The sequence below is a fragment of the Phaseolus vulgaris genome, chromosome 10 (genome assembly GCF_051622355.1).
Source record: "Phaseolus vulgaris cultivar YP4 chromosome 10, ASM5162235v1, whole genome shotgun sequence".
NCBI classification, from domain to species: Eukaryota; Viridiplantae; Streptophyta; class Magnoliopsida; order Fabales; family Fabaceae; genus Phaseolus; species Phaseolus vulgaris.
In genome coordinates this window covers 7602766-7624136 of record NC_143507.1, presented here as the reverse complement: position 1 = coordinate 7624136, position 21371 = coordinate 7602766, and the positions used below count along the sequence as shown (strand labels likewise).

Sequence of the window (21371 nt, the reverse complement as noted above, 5' to 3'; positions counted from 1 at the left end):
AGAAAGTAAAGTAATATACTATAGTACCCCTTCTTTATAATAACTACTGGAAATACTTATCTACACTGTTGTGTATTTATTTATTTTTATGGTAATAAAAAATAAAAATAAAACTCAAAAAATAGATATTACAATATTTATTAACATAAAATAAAATAATTATTGAAATAAAGTTATAAAAAAATTAATATAAAAAATAACAAATAATTACAAAAAGAAATATTTTTATCAACTTTTATAATATTGCAATTACATAATAATTAAAGATAATTATAAAATGTATTGATAAAAATGTATGCATTAAAAATGGTTACAAAAATTCTTTTTTATTATTAAAATAACAAATAATTATCATTTATGATAAACTATGAGATCAGACACACGTATTGGTGTCGCCACTCATATGACACTCGAAGAACTCTTATTGGTGAAATGTTCAATTCAAAAAATATTTATTCAATTTCTGATAATTCTAACACCATTTTAAAATGGATAAATACAATAATTTTCTAAAAACTCAAATTTATTGTATAAATTTTTATTATAATTATAAAAATAAGGAATAAATTCTTTTGAACTAGTCATGAAAAGCATCTTCCTTGCTTCCAACAAAGTCTGAAACATACTTATCCACATAAATATTTATTATCAATTTATATAATTTATAATTATATAATATATAAATTCGTATTTCCGTGTTTTACATTTTAAAAATTATACGTATTTTTGTGTCCGTGGGTCTAAGAGTATTTGTATTCGTGTGTGTGGTACATAGATGATAAGTATTTTTTTGTAAATTAAAATGTGTATACTAAAAAAATGATTGAAAATTTTTCATTATTAATAATTACAAATGATCCTACATAATGGGTAAAACATTGTACTGCAAAAGATGTTGTTAATGTGAAACTGATTTGAGGAATAGCGCATTTAGCCACTGTCACTGCATGATTGATTTAGCTTTGGTTCTTCTCATCAAAGTTGAATTGTTTCATTGTTCTTTGATTTTCACATAACAATCACTTTCAGAATGCTGATTCCGACACCAAATTTCTTCCTATCTCTTCTCTTAATATCCTCACTCTTTTGCCCAACACTCCTTGCCAAGTCTTCTCACCCAATCTCCGTAAGCCTCTATCCCTCTTTCTTTTTGTGTTTTCTGTTACCCTTTTCGTTTTTCGACTGATTTTAATATCTGGGTATCTGGCAGGATTCCGAAGTCAGGAAGAACAAGATGCAGTGCTACGCTGATATCGACGGGTTCGTAAAAAATATAAGGAATTGGGTTGTAGAATGTCTTTTAGAGTGAATTACATTTTCATGCTTAACGATGTTACACTTGTTGTATTGGTCCCAAAAGTTTTGTCTATGCAAAATTCGTATCCAAAGGGATGAACTTGTTAGGTAGTTGAGAATATGGGTAGAGTGACTTTGAAATTGAGAGCAAGTTCATAATTTGTGTTGGGTAAATTTGATGTCAATTTGACAATTTGGGTAGTGAATTTAGTAGCAAGTTGAGAATTAGGGTAGAGTGAACTCAATAGCAAGTTGAGAATTTGGGTAGACTGAATTGATAGCAAGTTGACAATTTGGGTAGAGTGAATTTGATAGCAGTTTGAGAATCTGGTAAGAGTTAATTTGACAGCAATTTGTGTAGAGTGAATTTGATAGCAAGTTGAGAATTTTGAGGACTAATTTGTATAAACAGAAACTTTGGTGTTTGGAGGACCATAGCAAGTAACATATTTTCAGGACTACATTGTATATTTACTAAATTTGTTATTAACCTATTTACCATTATAATTGAAAGCGTGTTCACAGCTATGCTGATATCTATAGTCAAGTGCACTTGGTTTTGCTGTTTCTGGTCTGGTTCTTATTTCGTGGATATTTAATTGGGTTGTAGAATTTTTGTGATGTTCAGCAACTGTTGTTGATACATATTCATCCTTGTTGACTCATTTCTTTTACCATTATAGTTGAACCATATCTGTTTCTAGTTCAGTGCTATTCTTTGTTGTTGTTGTTTGGTGTTCTAGGGTGGATTTTTTTTTTGGAAATTTAATGAATTTTGTAGAGTATGTGTGATGTTTGGAAACTATTGATCTACATTTATGATTATTTCTTTTTGGTGGTTAGTGGGTTGTGGGGTTGGTCGTGCAAATCATCAGCGATAGCAAGGGAGAATTGTGCTCTGCGATGCCTTTCACCAGCTTGTTATGAGCTCATCTATGAGAGTGACCCGGTGAGGAAATTTCTTCGTGTGATACCTTTTTCAATAGAGTTCAGATACCTTTTTCAATAGAGTTCAGATACCTTTTTCAATTGAATTGAATTTTTTTTTTCTTGTAGCTTGAAGAGGGAGAAAAAGACTTAACTCGCAGTCAAGAGTACAAATACTGCATGCATAAGTACGTATAGTTTGTGCAACTCGATGCTTGGAATTTTTTATATTGGAAGGGTTGAAGTTTTGCAGTGCATGGACTTTGATTTTACATTTAGTTGTGGCCCTTTTTCCATTATTGTAACATATCATTGAATTCCCAAATCTGTAAATAGGACACATAATTTGCTTGTATGATTAAGCCAAGTAGTCAACGGAGAGCCTAGGGAAGTAAATAAGTTGGATCATGAATCACTTTTATTAGTTAACTTTAGTTTTATTGTTTGGTTGGGATCCATGTGTTGATACGTTGACTATTGAAAGTAGGGATAGTGAAAAATGGACCTCAGAAGATCATTGTTTCTTAGGAAAGTCATATATCGTTACTTTGAAGTTTTATCTGATTTTGGAGGGCTAGTATAAATTGAAGGACCCTGATATGTTTGTGCAGAGAGGATATAGCCAGAGGGAATTATTTATAGTTGCAAGAACAGGCCAGATTGGCAAGGGACATTGATGAGGGAGGTAAAATAAGCAAAATAATAGTCTCAATCTGGATAAACTTTTTCATAAACAGTTATAAGAGAAGAAAAAGGGAGGTAAAATAAATAAAACTTTCCCCCAAAGTTAAAATCAAGTTATGCACTTCAACTTTTGGAGTAGATAAACAGTGAAGCTTTTAAAAATGTTGAAGTGCATAAGTTGATTCTAACTTAAAAAGAAGTTTGATTCATTTTACTTTTTCATTTTCTTCTCCTACCAGCACTTGTTGAGAAGTTATCTTGGGTTGATGTATAATCAGTAACAGCAATATATGCGTGATAATTATTATAATAAAGAACTTCAACTGTCTGGCGAAATTTAACAGATATTTTTAGGTTGTCGATGAGAACTTGAATGTTTTGCTCAGAGTGGAAACAATAGATTAACATCATCCTTGGCTTCAGGCTAGAAAATTTATTGGTTTCTTTTCTACAGTGCTGTTTTGGGTAAAATGGACAGAGATTTGAAGTGTCATTGATTCTAGTTGTAGTGTTGATATAGGTTGTTGGATGACAGGCAATAAGAGTAATTGGTTTGAAGTTAAATAAGAAAACATGTTTGATTCATGTTTACCTTTTTAATCAATTTTATTTTCCTTTTCAGTATATACATGTTAAAAAACTTATTATAATTTGTTGGTGTTGAGGAATAGAAGGTAGACAGCAAAATAAAGGGAAAACAAAGCAGAACAAGTTATTCTTGTGAACAGAGAATATAACTTTTATTCCACTGTTGCTTTTCAAATGAAAATACAATCTCTCTAAGTAGTCTCACAATAGACTTCTCAAATTCTACTTTCTCTCACATAAAACCTATACTATAAATTACATTTAAAATCATAGTATAAATGACATTCAAAACTAGAATTAAAGATAATAATTATTGGCTATTCAATTTCAAAATAAAACTGATGACGACTTTGAGTTTAATGCTAACATAATTGAACCTTGATATGCTGAGAGAGCTAAATGGCATGTGTGGATGAAGTTTTTAGTCTAAGCATTATTTTTTGTTTACCTTTCAGGTCGTCCTTGGGGGAGAGCCTTGAGGGTGTGAAGGGTGCCTTTAGCAACTAATCATTGTGAAATTTCTGAATTGTACCTTCTCAGCTTTTAATTCACCAATGATCATTGCTCAAGTCAAGGGCACAACAAGCCACTTTCTGGTTATCTTACTGAAATCTTATTGGCTTCTTGATATGTTTCTACTTTCTCTGACATCTCCTTAATGCATTTTGAGCAATTACTCTAAAAAGGGTTTGAGTATAGCTAGAGATACTCTTAACCTCCCAAATACTTGAGATGGGATATTGGAATGGGCAAAAAGTTTATGCCTTTGATCCTCCTTAAGTGCCAATTCCCTTTGAAAAAAAAACTATTGTTTGGTCTTTAAAACCAACATTACAAATAAACAAATTTACCCTGTGAGAGCTCAGTGATCATGATCAAATGTTTTGTCTATTTTGAGTATAAAAATATTGTATTGTTAATCAGATAGAAATCATGTTTTTATACTTTTGAATATAATTATTAACAAAATGTAAACAAGATAGTGTAATCTACTGCAAAGGTATGAGTGAATCTTTAAGCCCCAAAACATTGTTGTTCTGTGTCAATTTGGTTGTCCATTTGGATTAACTTGGTATACAAGAAGATTATATGGTTGTTGGCTTGTCCTTTTGATACCATTTATCAATATATCATTTTTTTTTATGTCTTTTGCTCTCTATGATATGCAGTTTTTAAGTACATGAAAAGCCAGTTACTTAATTTAATGAGTTTGGACATTAGATTATTCAATAATGTTCTGGTGTTGTATCAGTCCTATTGAAAGTATGTTGCTTTGCTTCTTCTGAAGGTATTACTTTTTGCACTCCTTTTTATTTTAATTTAGTTTGCAATATCATTCAACTGAAACACATAAACTAATTCTTCTTTTGGAGACTTAGTGATATGATATCTCAAGAGCTTTTTCATACACATAATCATGAATTGAATCTTGACAACGAATCTAACTATCTATTTTGGGATTTATTTTTGAGAACTTGAATAATTATGTTTTGGAAGGTAAAAACTAAGTGTGTGTATTACATCCAAGATTATATTTTTTTTAAAAAAATTTAATGGATTTATGTATTAAATGTTTTAGATTTTAAATGATTGTCAATATAAAAATATGATTTAATTCCTCATGAAAAGTTATTAAAGTTTCCTAATTAATCATTTTTGTGAGTGTTTATTATTTTCAAGAATCAAAGTGTAAATTTCCAGTAATAATTTTACTAAAATGAAGAAAAAAAAGATGGAAGACAAAATGTAAATAATAATATATTTCCATGTGAAAATATTAAAATGTCTAGTATATAAAATAGATAATATATTTATTAAACAAAAACAAGTAATATATTAAAATACACTATCAATAATACAATGGGTACTTTAGTAAAGTTGCACTATGCTATCTTAATTTTTTAATAAAAGCACATGTTAGAGTTATCTAACTTATTTTCTAACACTAAATTAATAGGAGCTAAGTATTATGTGGGGTTGGGTCAAATAATAATAAGAAATTAACATTTAATATTTTGATATGTGTAAACCTGATATTAGCTATTGATAGTCTCGTAAAATTAATAATGTTTATTTTACAACCTAAAATATTCATTTTAGAATAGTGAAAATCCAAATTGAACAAGTGAGGGGATTGTATAAAATATATAGTGTATAAAGAGAAAGAGATAATGAAATAAATATGCAAGAATTCTTTATTATTTCTAATACCTAGTAAACTAAAATCGGTAATTAAAATTATGTATTTAATTATAATTTTCTATTTAATTATAGTTCTCTTTGATTTCCTTTCTCCTTAACAAAATGATATGTATTTTTTTTATTTAAATACACATTTGGAATTGTTAAATTTAATTGAACTTATAATTAGAAAAATTGCACTTATTTTTCCTCAAATCATATTAAATAATATTCATATATAAGGTGAATACGATATTTGTAGGTGAAGTATGTGATTGATATTAAATAGTTATCTTTAATGGATACTCTTAGATAATAGGTATATGCATTTTAATTATGTGTTTGTTAATGGAATCAAGTGAATTTTATTAGTGAATTTTATTTGAGTATTTTAATAAAATCAAGTGATCAAAATATGGTCACGAGTTGACAAATGTTTTTATTTTTGTTTATTTTAATTCTTCTTTGACCTTTGATCCCTTAAATAGATAGAGAGGAGGGAGAGATAGTTTTTTCATGTTGTTAAATAGTTAAACAATGAAAATATTAGTGTCTTTTTGTTGCTTTGTCTGGTTTAATAATACTACTTATCCCAATGAGTTTTATGGACTCATAGATCCAGATCAAAATATGGTCTTGTTGAGGTGGACAAACAAAATTATTAAAGTTACATGAGGTCGTTGATGGATGGAAGAATGCCAATGAACTCGACATAACTCATTATACATAGGTGGATAAGTACTTTAATTGAAATAAAAAAGTGCTTGTAACTTCTCAAAACACAAGAAACCTAGGAAGGTTGTTTTCGGGGGTGTCCAAAGTGGAAGGTAAAGTTAGGTTTTTTTAATATTGTGTTTCATTTTGTTTATTTTTTGAACTAGTTTTTTTTAAGAATGTGCATTAAAATTATTTTGAGTGAGATAATTTGAATGATGAGAAGATTGATGAAGTTGATAGAATGATTTTGGAAGCATAGGAAGAATATTTGATAGTTGCAAAAGTAACTAAATACAAAGAGGATGAAAGCAAAATATCTCATGTTATCTATTGTAGTTAGTTGAATGGTGAGCATAATAGTTTTGTTTGTATATATTAAGAAATGTAATAGGGTTAATGCATATGAAATGTGATAGGATGAATATGATAAATGAAGTGATTGGTTGTTTAGGACAAACTAATTGTTTCGTGTTCCTTCATATAAATTGTTTTGTAATGGTTGGATGTATATAATTAATGAAAAGTAAGTATTTGAAAACTCATGATTCAATCTCATATTTTATTGTTGTTACGAATTTATTCAATTTGTTACAACGATTTCTTTGAAATGAATATATTTATACGTTCTTTTACGAAATTCTTGTATGATTCTTAAAGTGTGTAAAAAGAAAAATGTTTGTGATTTCTTGTCTTTTTTCTAATTATAATAACTAATAAAAAAGATTTTGAAAAATAAAGGAGTTTGTGAGTCAAATGCTTTTGTGATTGACAACAATTATGGCCCACATGTCTTATATTGAAATAAAGGCAAATAACCAAGTTTGATATCAAATACATTTACAATGTCCAAAATAGGATTAGATTTATATCAGTTTAACATAACCAACATGAAGTAAACTAGATCATTAGACCAAAAAAAGAACTCTAAGAACATTAAATGAAACAAAACCCACAAAAAAGTTTCTCCAACTATAATTTGGAGGTCTTCTTCATCAACTTTGACGTTGACACAACTTTTAAAATCTCATCAAATGCTTTGTAGGACTCTATAATCGCCTTCATGTTATGTCAGTAACAATGTTGGTTCTACTTCTAGTACCTTGAAACCAAACAAAACTATCCAAACAACTTCCTAAGTGCGTGTCATTAAAACTATAAAATTCCAAAATTGAATTATTAAAATGATCATGCTAATTTTGTTCCAGTTTTTACCATTTATGTTATTAGGCTAATTCTTTTTTTTTTTTTTTACTTTAGAACTTATTAGTTTTTTTCACGAGATACCATTATTTATGAACTAGGTACAAATTGCTCTATTCAATAGGTGATAATTTAAATTAACTCTGTCCAAAATGTATTGGTCCACAATGTACAATCCTGTAACGATTTTCTTCGGTTACCTAAATACTGGGGTTAGGTCATGTTAAATTATAAGTAACAATATGTGTAAGTCTAATGAATAATAAAATGCAATGGGCTTACAAATGTTGAAAAAGTTTGACTACTTAGTGGTTGTTCATCATCTAATTCAATTGAAGTTTGTTGTATAAAAGGGACCACAATCTTGTAACTCTTCTACTATAGTTATTGTTGTCACATTTTGTACAACTTGACACACATACGCACACACGCACATACACACACACTCACACTCACACTCACACTCACACACACACACATAGATGGGTGCAAAATTTCATATTTTAGAGTTGATTTTGTGAGGTTAAGTTAAATTTAAATTCTACTTTCTTAACAAAAGTAATATGAATGCATATTTTCTAGTTTTCTCCTAATAAAATTTATTAGTGATACAAATTCCTACATAATTATACTCCACGAATAGAATGCATAAGTCTGTGCTTGCAAATCAACAACAAATTTGTCAATAAATAAGTAGTCAACTACTAAGTGATCCATTTGATTGAAGGTCATCCAACTTGTTTCTTTTAACCTCCTTATTTAATTGATTAATGTGTGCAACAAACAATGATAACTAAATATGTAAAAATAAGAAATATTTACAAGCATGCGTGCCAAATTTCAAGAAGAATTTTAGAAATTACAACTCAATTGTTACTCTCTTAGTAAAGTGAATGATTTCTCACAATGTATACACATTTAGTCTCTAAAAACTTATAACAACAACCTTCGTCATGATTTACACGAGGTATCTATATATAATACATAGATATAACTGAAAGAATATTCACTGCCCCTGGTTGAGATTCTTGGAAGCCAGGAGGGAGTTTCATATAAACCTCATCATCAAGATCACCATGGAGAAACGCATTGTGAACGTCCATCTGATGAAGCTTCCAATCTTTTGCGGCTGCTACTGCTAGAGTTGTGCGAATGGTTACCGTCTTTACGACAGGAGAAAACGTCTCGTTGTAATCCAAACCCTCCACTTGATGATTGCCAAGAATTACCAATCGAGCCTTGAATCTTTCAATTGTTCCATCCGAGTTGTATTTGATTTTGTAGATCCATTTACACCCAAGTGCCTTCTTTCCAGGAGGGAGAGCGGTGAGTTTCCAGGTGTCATTGAGTTCGAGAGCATGAATCTCCTGTGCCATAGCATCATGCCACCGGGGTTCTCGGACCGCTTGAGAAAAGAACAGGGGTTCCTGCTCGGTGTGTAAAGAGGCAAGAAAACTTTGATGATGTTTAGAAAAGGAATCACAATTCACAAAATCATGTATAGGATACGAAACACCTGAGGATTCTGTTGAAGGAGGTGACGGAACAGAGGGGCTTGACGGTATCGTGGTGGTTGCGACAAAATCGCGTAACCGTACGGAAGGCAGCTTCGCGCGATGCCCTCGCCCAAGGGGAACCGCGGCCGTCAGAGGTGGTGAAGAAACCGACGGCGCCGTCTCCGTCGGACGCGGCGGTGGATCCGCGGGTAGCGTCGAGGCTTCTATACACGGATCGAAGTCGTTGATAGTGTGGTCGAAGTCATCTGTGAGGGTAGCATCCTCCTTGGCTGGGATGGGAGATGCAATGGGTTGGTTGACGATGCATTCATCTAGGTTTGAGGAGGCAACTTCATGAAGAAAATGTGGGTCCGTTCCAGTTTCTAAAGAGTTGGCAATAATTGGGTTTTGCAATGGTGGTGCAGTGTCCATCTTTTTGGCTTCAAAATATGGAAATTTATTTTCGAAAAAATGTACATCACGAGAGACAAAGAAAGTTTCTGTTTCCAAATCAAATAATTTCCATCCTTTTTGGCCATATGGATACCCGACAAACACACATTTTCGGCTACGACTATCAAATTTATCCCGCTGTCTATTTTGATTATGAGCATAACATAATGAACCAAATACTCGTAAGTGCGCGTAACTGGGTACACATCCATGGATCACTTCATAAGGGGTTTTTCCTTTTAGAATGGAGGATGGTGTGAGATTGATTAAGTAGCCTGCAGTCAAAACGCATTCCCCCAAAATTTAATGGGAAGATTGCCTTGAAACCGTAATGACCGAGCAACATTCAGAATATGCCGATGCTTGCGTTCGACGCGTCCATTTTGTTGCGGGGTCTCGACACAGGAAGTTTGGTGAAGGATACCTTGTTGAATGAAATATTGTTTTAGACACATGAATTCGGTTCCATTGTCAGAGCGAACAATTTTAACACATTTGTTGTATTGCCTCTCAACGAGTGTGAAATTTTTTTTCAAAGTCACTGATACCTCTGTTTTTTCTTTTAACAAATAGATCCAAACTGTCCATGAACAATCATCCACAATTGTCAAAAAATATGAAGCACCACAGGATGAAGGAGTTTTATAAGGACCCCATAAGTCACAATGAATTAAATCAAAAATATTCAAAGCTTGATGCGCACTTAAGAAAAACTTATCTCTCGTTTGTTTCGATTTTTCACAAACTTCACAAACTTTATTCAACTCATCACGAGTACATTTCCCACTTATATCAGGAAGCATTTGCACAATCTTAAATGACGGATGTCCTAATCTTTGGTGCCAAAGTGCTAGTTGATTTTCCATCTTGACATGACATGCTTGAGTCTTCCGTACCCCACGATACCAATAAAGCCCATCTTTCCGTTCACCTGCTCCAATCAGCGTCCTCGAAGTGCGGTCCTGTATAATACACAATTTATCAGTGAATGTTACAACACAATTTTCTTCATCCGTCAATTGAGGTACTGAAAGTAAATTGCATTTTAATTTGGGAACATAAAGGACATTTTTCAATTCAAGTCCTTCTTCAAGAGTCACTGTTCCCTGTTCGCAAGCTAGAACACGTTCACCATCGGGTAACCCTACGGGGCACCCTTGTATAGTTTCCTTTTCACTCAAATTTTCCAGTGACCCGGTCATATGGTTTGATGCCCCACTGTCAATAATCCACAAATCCCAAATGCTCTTACCAGTCATTTTCTCTGATTCATTTGATTTTTGTTTGCTGATCACATCAACCAGTACCTTGGTCAGACCTGCCATCTCAAGTTTCTTGTCGTCATTGTTGGCTTGACTGTTGCTTCCACTAGCGTGTGCCACATTTGCACGTGTCGGGTTACCTTTGTTTCGCATCCCTTGGCGTCCCCTGCCGTTCCATTTGCCTTCACTTTTTGGTCTGTCACCCCACCATTCGGGATATCCGATCAATTGGAAGCATCCCTTCATGTCGTGACCATTTTTACCGCAATGACTGCACGTCATTAATTTTTCTACCATATCTCCACGCCCTTTTTCTTTGTAGTTGGCCTGCATCGCGAGACCCACGACCAACCCCCTTTCTTCCGTTGATTTGGCCATCATTCTCACTCTTTCTTCTTACCAACATAGCATATACGCGGTTCAGAGACGACAATGGGTCTGAGGCCAGAATGTTTGATCTTACTGTCCCGTAGCTTGCGTCATCCAACCCCATAAGGAGTTGATGAACCTTCTCCTCCTCCCTTCGTTTTTCCAACTGAGTACCAATCCCACACTTGCATCCACCACACGTACAAGATGGAATTTTGTCACTGTTAGCAAGCTCATCCCAAAGGACCTTCAATTTTCCAAAGTAAGTTGCCACCACCATTCCCTCCTGCTTGCATCTTGACAAGTCCGACTTAGTTGTTGAATTCTAGGTCCATTCACGACCGAGAATCTTTCTTTAATGTCTTCCCACAAGTTATGTGCAGTCTCAGCATATGCTACTGTGGATCGTAAGCTTGGTTCAATGGTGTTTAGAATCCAAGAGACAATCATGGACTGCACGGTCCACCAATCTTCAAGGTCGGGTGCCTCATCTTGGATATGTGTTCCATCAATGAAGCCCCATTTTCTCCGCTCTTGCCCATTCGTCGTAATTTTCTCTGCGCAATTGGACTTATGTTTCCGGGATTGTCACTCGCGTTGAGATCATATGGCGAGTAGGTCTTCTTAGCACCTCCTCCTTCGTGCTCTGCTTTGTTGGCATTATTCTTTTCTGGTGCATCTGCCATGGTTGTGCACCGTTGCCTTTGCTTTGTGTTTGTCGGTATCAGAGTTTTGTGCTCTAATACCATGAAAGAATATTTTCTGTTTTATTCAATCTGTCCTTCATCGCAATGATATATATATATATATATATATATATATAGGACATCGCAATGATATATATATATATATATATATATATATATATATAACCATAGCATTAGAACCGTACAGATTCTTTTTCTCACATAACATCGGTAATTAAGACTAATTATAGACCCATTAATAGTGATTATATTCCTATAATTAAGTCTAATTATAGACTCATTAATAGTGATTATATTCCTGTAATTAAGTCTAATAATGATTTTGTCCGGTAATAATAACGAAATCCCTTAGAATCATGTTATGTATTAATCCACAAAATCTATGACACGAGAGAAGTGTATATGACACTTAAATGTAGTGGAAACACTTTAGACTCACTACCCAACAATAGACACAATTGCCTTGTAAGATATCTTCCACCATAAGAGGATACAATATGTAATCTATTAGATGGGTATGCAAGATAACTTCACCAAATGAGACACTTTTTACTCAATAGGTTTATCATATCCCCTGAAAGAGTAAATGATCCTGAAAGAGTAGATGACCATAAACTATTAAACAATTATGTGTCATTTTACGATTTATATAATTTATAGGTTTCTTTTTACTTTTTAAAATTTGTAAGAAAAATTATTATTGGTATCTACAATAATTAATATAATGATTTTTTAAACTTTTTTATTTTTTTCTTTACCAAATTACCTTTATAAACACAAAAACCTTTATTAATTTAATGATATATAAAAACTACTTGTATATTTATTTTGGTAGAAAATTATAAATCTTTTTATATGAAATTGTAACATTATAAAAATTAATAAAAATATTTATTTTATAATCTTTTATATACATAATTTTTATAGATTTAATATAAATTTTTGCAACTATTTTTTTCTTGTTTTGATAATTACAAATATTTCTTTTCTAAAAAAAAATAAACTAGTTATTGCTCGTAAAAATATAAGTAGTAGTATTAGTGTGTTCATCTTTTAAGACTATAAAAGCATATAATTAAAAAGTTTATTATAATAAAAATTAGTTGTTATTATTACTATTAGCAAAAATTATATACGTTTCCAAGCTGTATTTCTATACCTAGAAAAAGTATAAATGATTAAGAAATTGTAGTTATTTTATTCTTCTCTATATGTAAAAAAGTATGACTGGCAATAATATAAATATTTTATAAGTATAAAAATTAAGGAATGGTATAATTATTTTTGCATATAGAAGATTATATATTTTATCAAATAATAAAGTTATTTTTGATTCAATAAAGAATAAAATTATTATCTAATTAAAAATATTAATAAAAATATTTATCTTTTATATCAATTATATAGATGTTGGGAAGTTAAAAGTAGTGAGAATACAATTATATTGAATTTATTAAAGTTAATTAATTGTTTTAGATTGTTCTCATTTTTATTTTATTTTATTTTACTTTCCCTCAGACACCAAAAACATAAACAAGAAGCAAAACCATTATCCAGTGAGAAACATAACACAGAAAAAAAAAACAGAGAAATGGCGTTGTTGAGTGGTGGCACGCCATGGTCCAAGCTCGTTGCTCCTCCCATTTTCCACCGCTCTCATGCCCCTCGCACCTTCCTATTCTTCAAACGGCGCCGTTTCTCAATCTCTGCTCTCTCCGAACAGCCACCCGTTCGCGTCCGTTTCGCTCCGTCTCCCACCGGAAACCTCCATGTAGGCGGTGCTCGAACGGCCCTCTTCAACTACTTGTTCGCCAGGTCCATTTTTCATCATAAAAATTCAATTTTAGTGGTGGGTATTCGTTGGTTTTGAGTTTTCTGCTCTGTGGTATGTTGGGGGTGCGGTTTCAGGTCCAAAGGTGGGAAATTTGTGCTCAGAATCGAGGACACTGACTTGGAGAGGTCCACAAGGGAGTCTGAGGAGGCCGTGCTCAAAGATCTCTCATGGCTTGGACTTGATTGGGATGAAGGTGAGCGAGTGAGTGTGCATTCAACAATGTTTGATGATATATGAATACCTCTATAATAGGCAATTTTAAGTAAAGTAAAATCTGCTCATCGAAATGGAGATTTAAAAGAGATAAGACAATTGAATCTCTGAATGACATCGTAGATTGGGGGCAACGGTAAAGTTGTACCTTGGTGACTGGTTAGTTATGAGTTCAAATCTATAAACAGACTCTTTTTTGCATATGTAAGGATAAGTTTATGAACAAATGAGGAGCCTTCTGACTTTGGGGTACATTAGTTTGGTAAAAAGTCTATCTTGCAGCTAAATTTGCAACACCATAGTTAATTAGTACATGATTAAATAACAGGATGTCTAGTGAAATGATAAACAAGATGGTTTGGACTTGATTGGGAGGAAGGTTAGTAAGTGATTTGCTCTGAAGAGTGATTCATGGATACATTTATATTATAAAATTCCATTTGGCACCCTTTATTTGTCTATCTCTTTATATCATCCCCAATTATATCTGGGAATATATCAGTGGACAGGTATATTAGAGTGGGTTGTATGATATGATAAGAAGAGTTAGAGAGAAACAAGAAGTGTTGATGGAGTGTATGACATGGGAAATTCATTACATCTATATTTCTCTCTTTATTCCTCTTGGTGTCACAAAACATTAGGCATCCACTAATCGTTTACCTTGGAGACCAAGAATATCTGACACCCTTTTTATGTCGTTCTTCTTGTCACAATAATCTACTATATACATCAAAGATGATTTGCAGACACCTTAAGACATTTGACACAGAGAGATATAGAGAGAAGAAAGAGAAATGTAAGTATGGTGGGTAAGTTGATGTGAAAGGAAGAGAAAGATAGAGAGAAATGCCGTGTTTGAAATGATATGGTGTTCATGTATCATTACTGACAAATAACATTAAGGTGTTCATTAATCTTTTTCCTTGGGCAGTTTTAATGGTTTTTCTTTGGTGACATTTTTGTTGATAGTTAAGTGTGTATATTTGTGTGTTTTGGTGAATTTGCTAGGGCCTGGTGTTGGAGGGGATTATGGTCCTTATAGGCAGTCTGAGAGGAATTCTTTATACAAACAACATGCGGAGAACCTTCACCAATCTGGTCATGTTTATCGCTGTTTCTGTTCTAATGAGGTATGTTTGGAACTTGCTTCATGTGAATGTGATGCTCTGGACTCTATGATATTTGTAACCTTTGATGATTTAGCATGTTTGCATGTATTTGGGAGGATTTTAGTAGTGCACTTTGTTTGTGTCTGTGTATTATGGAAGAGGGGACTTTTTAATTTAAAATTGTTTAGAAGATTTTATGATAATTGTGTAAATTTTTCCAAACAATTTAGTACCTTTTGTCATAGAATTGCCTTTTTTGAAGCTTGAAGAAATGTACCCATATTATGAGAAACAGCTCCCCAGAAATAGAAACTTAAGAAGCTGCCAAAAAAAAACATTTTCCTGAAATAAACCAATATGAAGCACACACTTAATAAAGATACGAAGTGCCGATTTTGCCCATGTGCTTCAAAAGGTGTGCCATGAGACAGTTTTCCCTTCATTGCATGCCATCCAAACTTTTAAATTTGAAACAGAAAAGTGCATTGGCTGTCCTTTTTTGAAAGAATTGACCTGACGTAAAAGCTTCCTCAGCTTCAATTTTTGGTTCAGTTTATTGAAAACTGCTTTCACCAAGGTTTCTTATTTTGGGATGTGTACCACTTATGAGGTTAGGCCATTGGAGTTTGGTCATTTTTTACTGAACTAGTTTTGGTGCTTTTATATCTTTGATCATAAATGTGTTAGGGTTACCTATTAATCTTGACTTTTGTTTATTTCACAGGATCTAGAGAAGATGAAGGAGGATGCTAAACTAAAGCAACTGCCACCAGTGTACACAGGTAAATGGGCCAATGCAAGAGATGAGGAAGTAGAAGAAGAGCTGGCAAAAGGGACTCCTTATACATACCGGTTTCGAGTCCCTAAAGGAAGCTTAAAAATTAATGACCTAATACGGGGTGAAGTGAGTTCTTTCCATCCTTTTCAGATTTTTCTTTCATTCTTTGTGAGTGATAGAAACAAATTCCTTTATTTCTTTGAATATACAGAAATCACTGATATCTTGGAAGTATTTTATTGTATCCTATAATTTTCTATCAATGATCCTTATCGAAACAGAATATATTTATGATGCTGTGAATTTAGCACTTAAATGTTTTTTGTTCCAGAAAATTTACCAATTTTGATATTTGTGCCTAAAATTTTTCGGCTAGATTCTTAATTTTATTGACATAAAAAGCCTTTAGCCTAGAGGATTATATTTTCTCAGTTGTGATCTGATACATAGATCACTTACAGGCTTAACCTGATTGTGCCATGTGACCACTTTACAGGGGATATCTAAGGACTAGATGCATTTCAATAAAGTGAGGGATCAAATTCAAAACTGTTAGTCGTTTGGGATAACTTAAAATTGGTTAATTTTCAGAGAAAGCATATTTACGCCTTTTTATTTTTTCGCACATTTGAGCTGTGCAAGTTATAGAACAAAATATGGAAAATGATGCAATGAGATTTCTTTCATTATAACATTTACTGGCTATTAACTTACCGTGGTAGTATCTTGAAGGTTAGTTGGAACTTGGATACACTTGGAGATTTTGTAATAATGAGGAGTAATGGTCAGCCTGTTTATAACTTCTGTGTAACGGTGGATGATGCTACCATGGCAATTTCCCATGTTATCAGGTAGTGTGATTATAATCCTTAGTTAATCAGAATGTTTCAAAAACAAATTCACTAATTTATTCTGTTATATATTTTGAATTCAGGGCAGAGGAGCATTTACCAAACACTCTAAGGCAGGCATTAATATATAAGGTAAAGTACAAGTCATATAGTATATCTAATCACCTTTTGCAGCATCAGTTTTTCCTTAAAGTTCAAAGTGAGTCTACTGTAGTTTGTTTCTTAATGCAAGCCAACACCAAAATTAAATTTGAATTTAATTAAAATATTGATTGAACTTGGTATTATTTGGCCTATTGATCGTCAGAACATGTCTAGATCAGTATGTATGGTATCACTTATAAAATTTAAGTTGTACTTTTATAAGTGATTCATATATTATTAATTGGGATGTCAATGTGGGCTTAAACCATTGGTTAAGTTTTACTTAAAATTTTCCTCATTCATTTGTAATTCTCACTTTTAATATTTTTTTCTTAAGTCATTCAATAATCTAGGTTACTGATTAAGGTTTGTTCTGCATCTGAACATGAATGTGTTTACAGGCACTAGGATTTCCCATGCCTTACTTTGCACATGTTTCCTTGATTTTAGCTCCTGATCGGAGCAAATTATCAAAACGACATGGAGCAACATCAGTGGGTCAGGTGAGGTTGATTTATCATTTTTCTGTCTATTATCCATCTTAAAGTTATGTTGTGACTTATGAGGTCTCACTTGATTCTCTTTCCTTCATAATTTTACTATGTAAGTTCCCAAAAAGTTTCTTCTCTTGTAATGATAATTAGTTTCACTCTAATAACTGCTCACTCACAGTTCCAGGAGATGGGATACCAACCAGAAGCAATGGTGAATTACCTAGCATTATTAGGTTGGGGAGATGGGACTGAAAATGAGTTTTTTACGCTAGATCAACTTGGTTAGTGATTTTTGTTACTCTACTTTTTGAGAATACTATCATATTAATTGTACTATTTGTTTTCTAAACAGGAAATTGTCTTGGCAATTTTCTAACTTTAAGAATGCTTTTCTTGTTGTGCAAACAGTTGAAAAATTCACTATTGAACGTGTTAATAAAAGTGGTGCTATCTTTGACTCAACGAAGTTAAGGTAATTTCTTACTTTTTGCCTACTTCATAAGCATAATCGGTGTATTATTTCTACAGCTAGCCTATATCCTGTATTTTGAGCTCAAATGGGTCAAATTTCTTACAATTACTAAATATACAGGCAGGTTTTGTTCTGAATGGAAAAATATTGCTTTTGTTTCATCAATTCTAGGATGACGAGTGCTAGCAGCATATTCTCTAACACACTTTCTTCAACACTCTTTTATTGTTACTACTTAACTAGCATTTCTCTTGCAGAGTAAATGTTGCATTTTATGATTGTATTGTATGTACAATAACTTTATTTAGTCAAATTGTAATATTAGGTTCTATAAGTGGTTGTTCTCAGGCATTGTTGATAAAAGTAAACAAGTATTACAATTAATGTCCCTGAATATCCTTTATGCCTTCAATTTAGGTGGATGAATGGTCAACATTTAAGAGCACGTCTGTCAGAGGAGTTGACCAAACTTATTGGAGAGTACTGGAAGACATCTGGCATACTCACAGTATCAGCTGGACCCTTTATTGATGTGAGATCTAATTGCATGCTTTCTTGATTCAGACCCCTTATAGATACAATTGGCTTAGCTTAATTTTCAGAAGCATAGTGATTTTTTTTAATATGGTTTTGGTCCCATCTTGCAACAATGGACTCAAGTTATTGATAATACATGGTTGACTAACAGGAAGCAGTTCAACTACTCAAGGATGGGATTGACTTGATAAATGATGCAGACAAGGCCCTTGTTAACTTGCTTTCTTATCCCTTACATTCTACTTTACAGAGGTGAAAATCATATTCTTCTAAAAGGGTATTTTTCAATTGACCTTATAAAGTGAACAAGGCTGAAATGGGCAAGCTTTTGTGTTTGCAAGTCTGAGGGTCACAACTTGTTACTGGCTATATAATTGTGTATTATATTTGTTGATCAGTAAGTGTTGATTTGTAATGGCAGTGGTATTTTCATTATTAATAGTTACAAACTCTCTACATGTTGCTGGCAGTGATGAGGCAGAACCTCTCTTGCAAGATAATCTTTCTGGGTTTGCTGCTAGTCTCTTGGCAGCCTATGATAATGGTGATCTGGTGGCAGCACTTGAAGAAGGCCATGCCGGCTGGCAAAAGTGGGTGAAAGGCTTCGGCAAATCGCTTAAGCGAAAGGTGAGTTGAAGTGGACAGTCTTAAACATCAATTGCATTCTCACTACAAGAAAATCATTAAATAGTAACCAAATTTAGAGACAAAATAATTAGTCACTATATTTACTCGATTAGATATCATTTTAGAGACTAAAAACTAATTGATATCTAAAATGATTTCTATTATTAATAAAATATTATAAAATGGTTTCTAAATTACCTACTTAGGTTTTAGTTATTAATATTTTAGATTCCAAATTAATCTTAACTAAAAAGTTATTGCTGTCAAATTTTTTTTCTATTATTAATAAAAAATTATTAAATGATTTTTAAATTGGTATCTAAATTAGCTATTTAGGTTTTAACTACTAATATTTTTTTAGAGATTAATTTAGAATATGAAGTAGTTAGTAGCTAATGATTATATATCAATCTATAAACTATTTTATAAATTTTTATTAATAATAGAAATCCCTTTAAATACCAATATTTTTTTAATTTATAAAATGACATCTAATTTTGTCAAATAGTAACTAATTATTTTAGTTTCTATCTAATGATTTTCTTGTAGTGTTTGTTGATAAAGTATTTTGGAAAAATGTGTTCTTTTAGTCTTAAATTTTGGTCAAATGTGTTTAAAGCCAATTGTACTTTCATAATAAAGAATTTGTTGATGAAACTAAACATCTCCACTTTGATGTTGAAGGGAAAATCGCTTTTCATGCCTCTTCGAGTTCTGTTGACTGGAAAACTTCATGGACCTGACATGGGGGCAAGTGTTGTATTGCTGTATAAAGCTGGAAGTAGTGATGTAGTGGCCCCTGAAGCTGGGTTTGTGACACTGGATCAAAGATTCAAAATGCTTAGGGAAATCAACTGGGAGACATTGTCCAAGGATCAACCTGTCAAAGAGACTGCTGCTCCTGTCTAACTCAGAAAGGTCTATCAAATAAAACCATGGTTTGGTTTCTTACACTTCACTTTCATGCAAATTTTAGTACAGAAATCTGTTTTTGTAATTTTCCCGAGGGATCTTGTTCAGGCTTAATAATGAGTTTAAGATTTTTTTTATATAAAAGTTTTTGTTTCAATGTGACTAGATATATTTCCTTTTATTTTGATTTGGAAACATGGATATTTTGGAGTGATGTTTTTTTTTATAACTATTTGAATATCTATTGAGGAGCTCAAATGTATGTTTAGTCTAAGCTGCTATGATTATGCCTCAAAATTATTTAAATAACATTAAGGATGCTTCTTCCTGCACCTCCATAGTTCTTAAAGCACTCCATAAGTTTTATAATTTCAAAAATACCCTTTTGTAAAAAAAATAAAATGTTTAAAGGTTTGGTTATGGAGGTGTCTTTTCTGTCTAGTCCAAATTGTGTAATACGGTGATTCTCTTGAATTAATCGAAATGTTTGTATTTCTTTCGGATTAAGTAATCCATAATTCATAACTTTTTCCAACTTTTTCCAAATCTAGTAAAATGTTCAAGATTAATTACTTAGTAATGTAAATTCATATTTTGGATTATGTAATTTGGAATGTGTTTAAAAAATATTATAAATTACATAATTTAGAAGTCAATTTATGATAGACTGAAAGTATTATTTTAAAAATATATTTTAGATTATATAATTTATAAACTCTTCCTAAATTTTGAAAAAAATACATTCCATAAGTCTTTTCTCAATTCTGGAATAATTTATGAATTATGTAATTTATAAAGTATTTTTTAAAAAGATTTGGATTTAAAAAAATGTTTCTGACTTATAATCTAGAATTATTTTTTTACTAATGGATAAAAATATATTTTCCATGCAAAGGCATAGAGATGCAAGAAGAAGCAGCCTAACATCATTAATGTATCAGAAAGTTGGGCAAGCATGTCCTCGAGGACCACGGTTTTGAAAATGTATAAAATGTATTAGACAGTATTGAAGGAAATCTATATAAAACCGAGTAAACAATCGTTCAAGGGCAATCTATTCATGCATCTCCACAATTTCAACCACAAATAAGTAAAAAATCATTTTATTTTTTAAAAAATACATCTTGAAATTTGTTCGATTTTATCATCCAGAAATGTATTTTTTCTATTTACATGTCCTGGATTGTATAATTGTGTTTCACTTTGAATAAGATATTTGATAGAATTCACTTTCCCAACAAGATGTAAAAATGACTACTTGTTTTCTCCAAACTTTTCATGAGATACAAATCTACTTCACTTTTATTAACGATGACCAAAAGTTGAAGAGAAGAAAGACAAGGCAAATAGCTTATGATAACAGTGAAGTTGCTAGACAAGAAAGGTAAAGCAAGGCTTATCATATGTTTTCAATTATATTTTTGAATTGCTTGATTTTCAACATTTCTAACCTCAACCTACTTTCAATGTCACAAGTTGATTATCTCTTCCCTCACTGTTTTGGAATTCACAAACTT

At 32.2% G+C, this 21371-nt stretch overlaps 2 protein-coding genes across 3 annotated transcripts; both read left to right on the top strand.

Moving 5' to 3' along the window:
- Positions 1 to 868: 868 nt before the first annotated feature.
- On the top strand, positions 869 to 4375 carry LOC137818917 (uncharacterized). Its single transcript, XM_068622573.2, has 5 exons — positions 869 to 1126; positions 1211 to 1260; positions 2140 to 2245; positions 2353 to 2411; positions 3951 to 4375. Exons 1-5 carry the CDS (start codon positions 1031 to 1033, stop codon positions 4000 to 4002), a joined length of 363 nt encoding a protein of 120 aa, XP_068478674.1. The 5' UTR covers positions 869 to 1030; the 3' UTR covers positions 4003 to 4375.
- A 9026-nt stretch (positions 4376 to 13401) lies between these two features.
- On the top strand, positions 13402 to 20112 carry ERS (glutamate tRNA synthetase). 2 transcript variants are annotated; one of them, XM_068621910.2, is made up of 13 exons: positions 13402 to 13695; positions 13789 to 13907; positions 14939 to 15060; positions 15764 to 15943; positions 16550 to 16668; positions 16752 to 16800; positions 17214 to 17315; positions 17485 to 17587; positions 17715 to 17778; positions 18196 to 18310; positions 18467 to 18567; positions 18786 to 18942; positions 19627 to 20112. In XM_068621910.2, exons 1-13 carry the CDS (start codon positions 13472 to 13474, stop codon positions 19849 to 19851), a joined length of 1680 nt encoding a protein of 559 aa, XP_068478011.1. In that variant the 5' UTR covers positions 13402 to 13471; the 3' UTR covers positions 19852 to 20112. The 2 variants fall into 2 exon arrangements, with proteins under 2 accessions (XP_068478011.1, XP_090152599.1); XM_090296473.1 differs by lacking the exons at positions 13402 to 13695; positions 13789 to 13907; positions 14939 to 15060 and having other exon boundaries at positions 15804 to 15943; positions 16540 to 16668.
- Positions 20113 to 21371: the final 1259 nt, after the last annotated feature.

What these genes read in the sequence shown, in the direction of transcription:
- LOC137818917 (XM_068622573.2), top strand. Translation starts at nt 1,031, where the DNA reads ATGCTGATTCCGACACCAAATTTCTTCCTATCTCTTCTCTTAATATCC. An exon ending in TCATCTATGAGAGTGACCCG is followed by an intron (nt 2,246 to 2,352) that starts GTGAGGAAATTT and finishes TTTTTCTTGTAG; the next exon opens with CTTGAAGAGGGAGAAAAAGA. An exon ending in TACAAATACTGCATGCATAA is followed by an intron (nt 2,412 to 3,950) that starts GTACGTATAGTT and finishes TTTACCTTTCAG; the next exon opens with GTCGTCCTTGGGGGAGAGCC.
- ERS (XM_068621910.2), top strand. Translation starts at nt 13,472, where the DNA reads ATGGCGTTGTTGAGTGGTGGCACGCCATGGTCCAAGCTCGTTGCTCCT. An exon ending in GAGCAACATCAGTGGGTCAG is followed by an intron (nt 17,316 to 17,484) that starts GTGAGGTTGATT and finishes GCTCACTCACAG; the next exon opens with TTCCAGGAGATGGGATACCA. An exon ending in TTACATTCTACTTTACAGAG is followed by an intron (nt 18,568 to 18,785) that starts GTGAAAATCATA and finishes TGTTGCTGGCAG; the next exon opens with TGATGAGGCAGAACCTCTCT.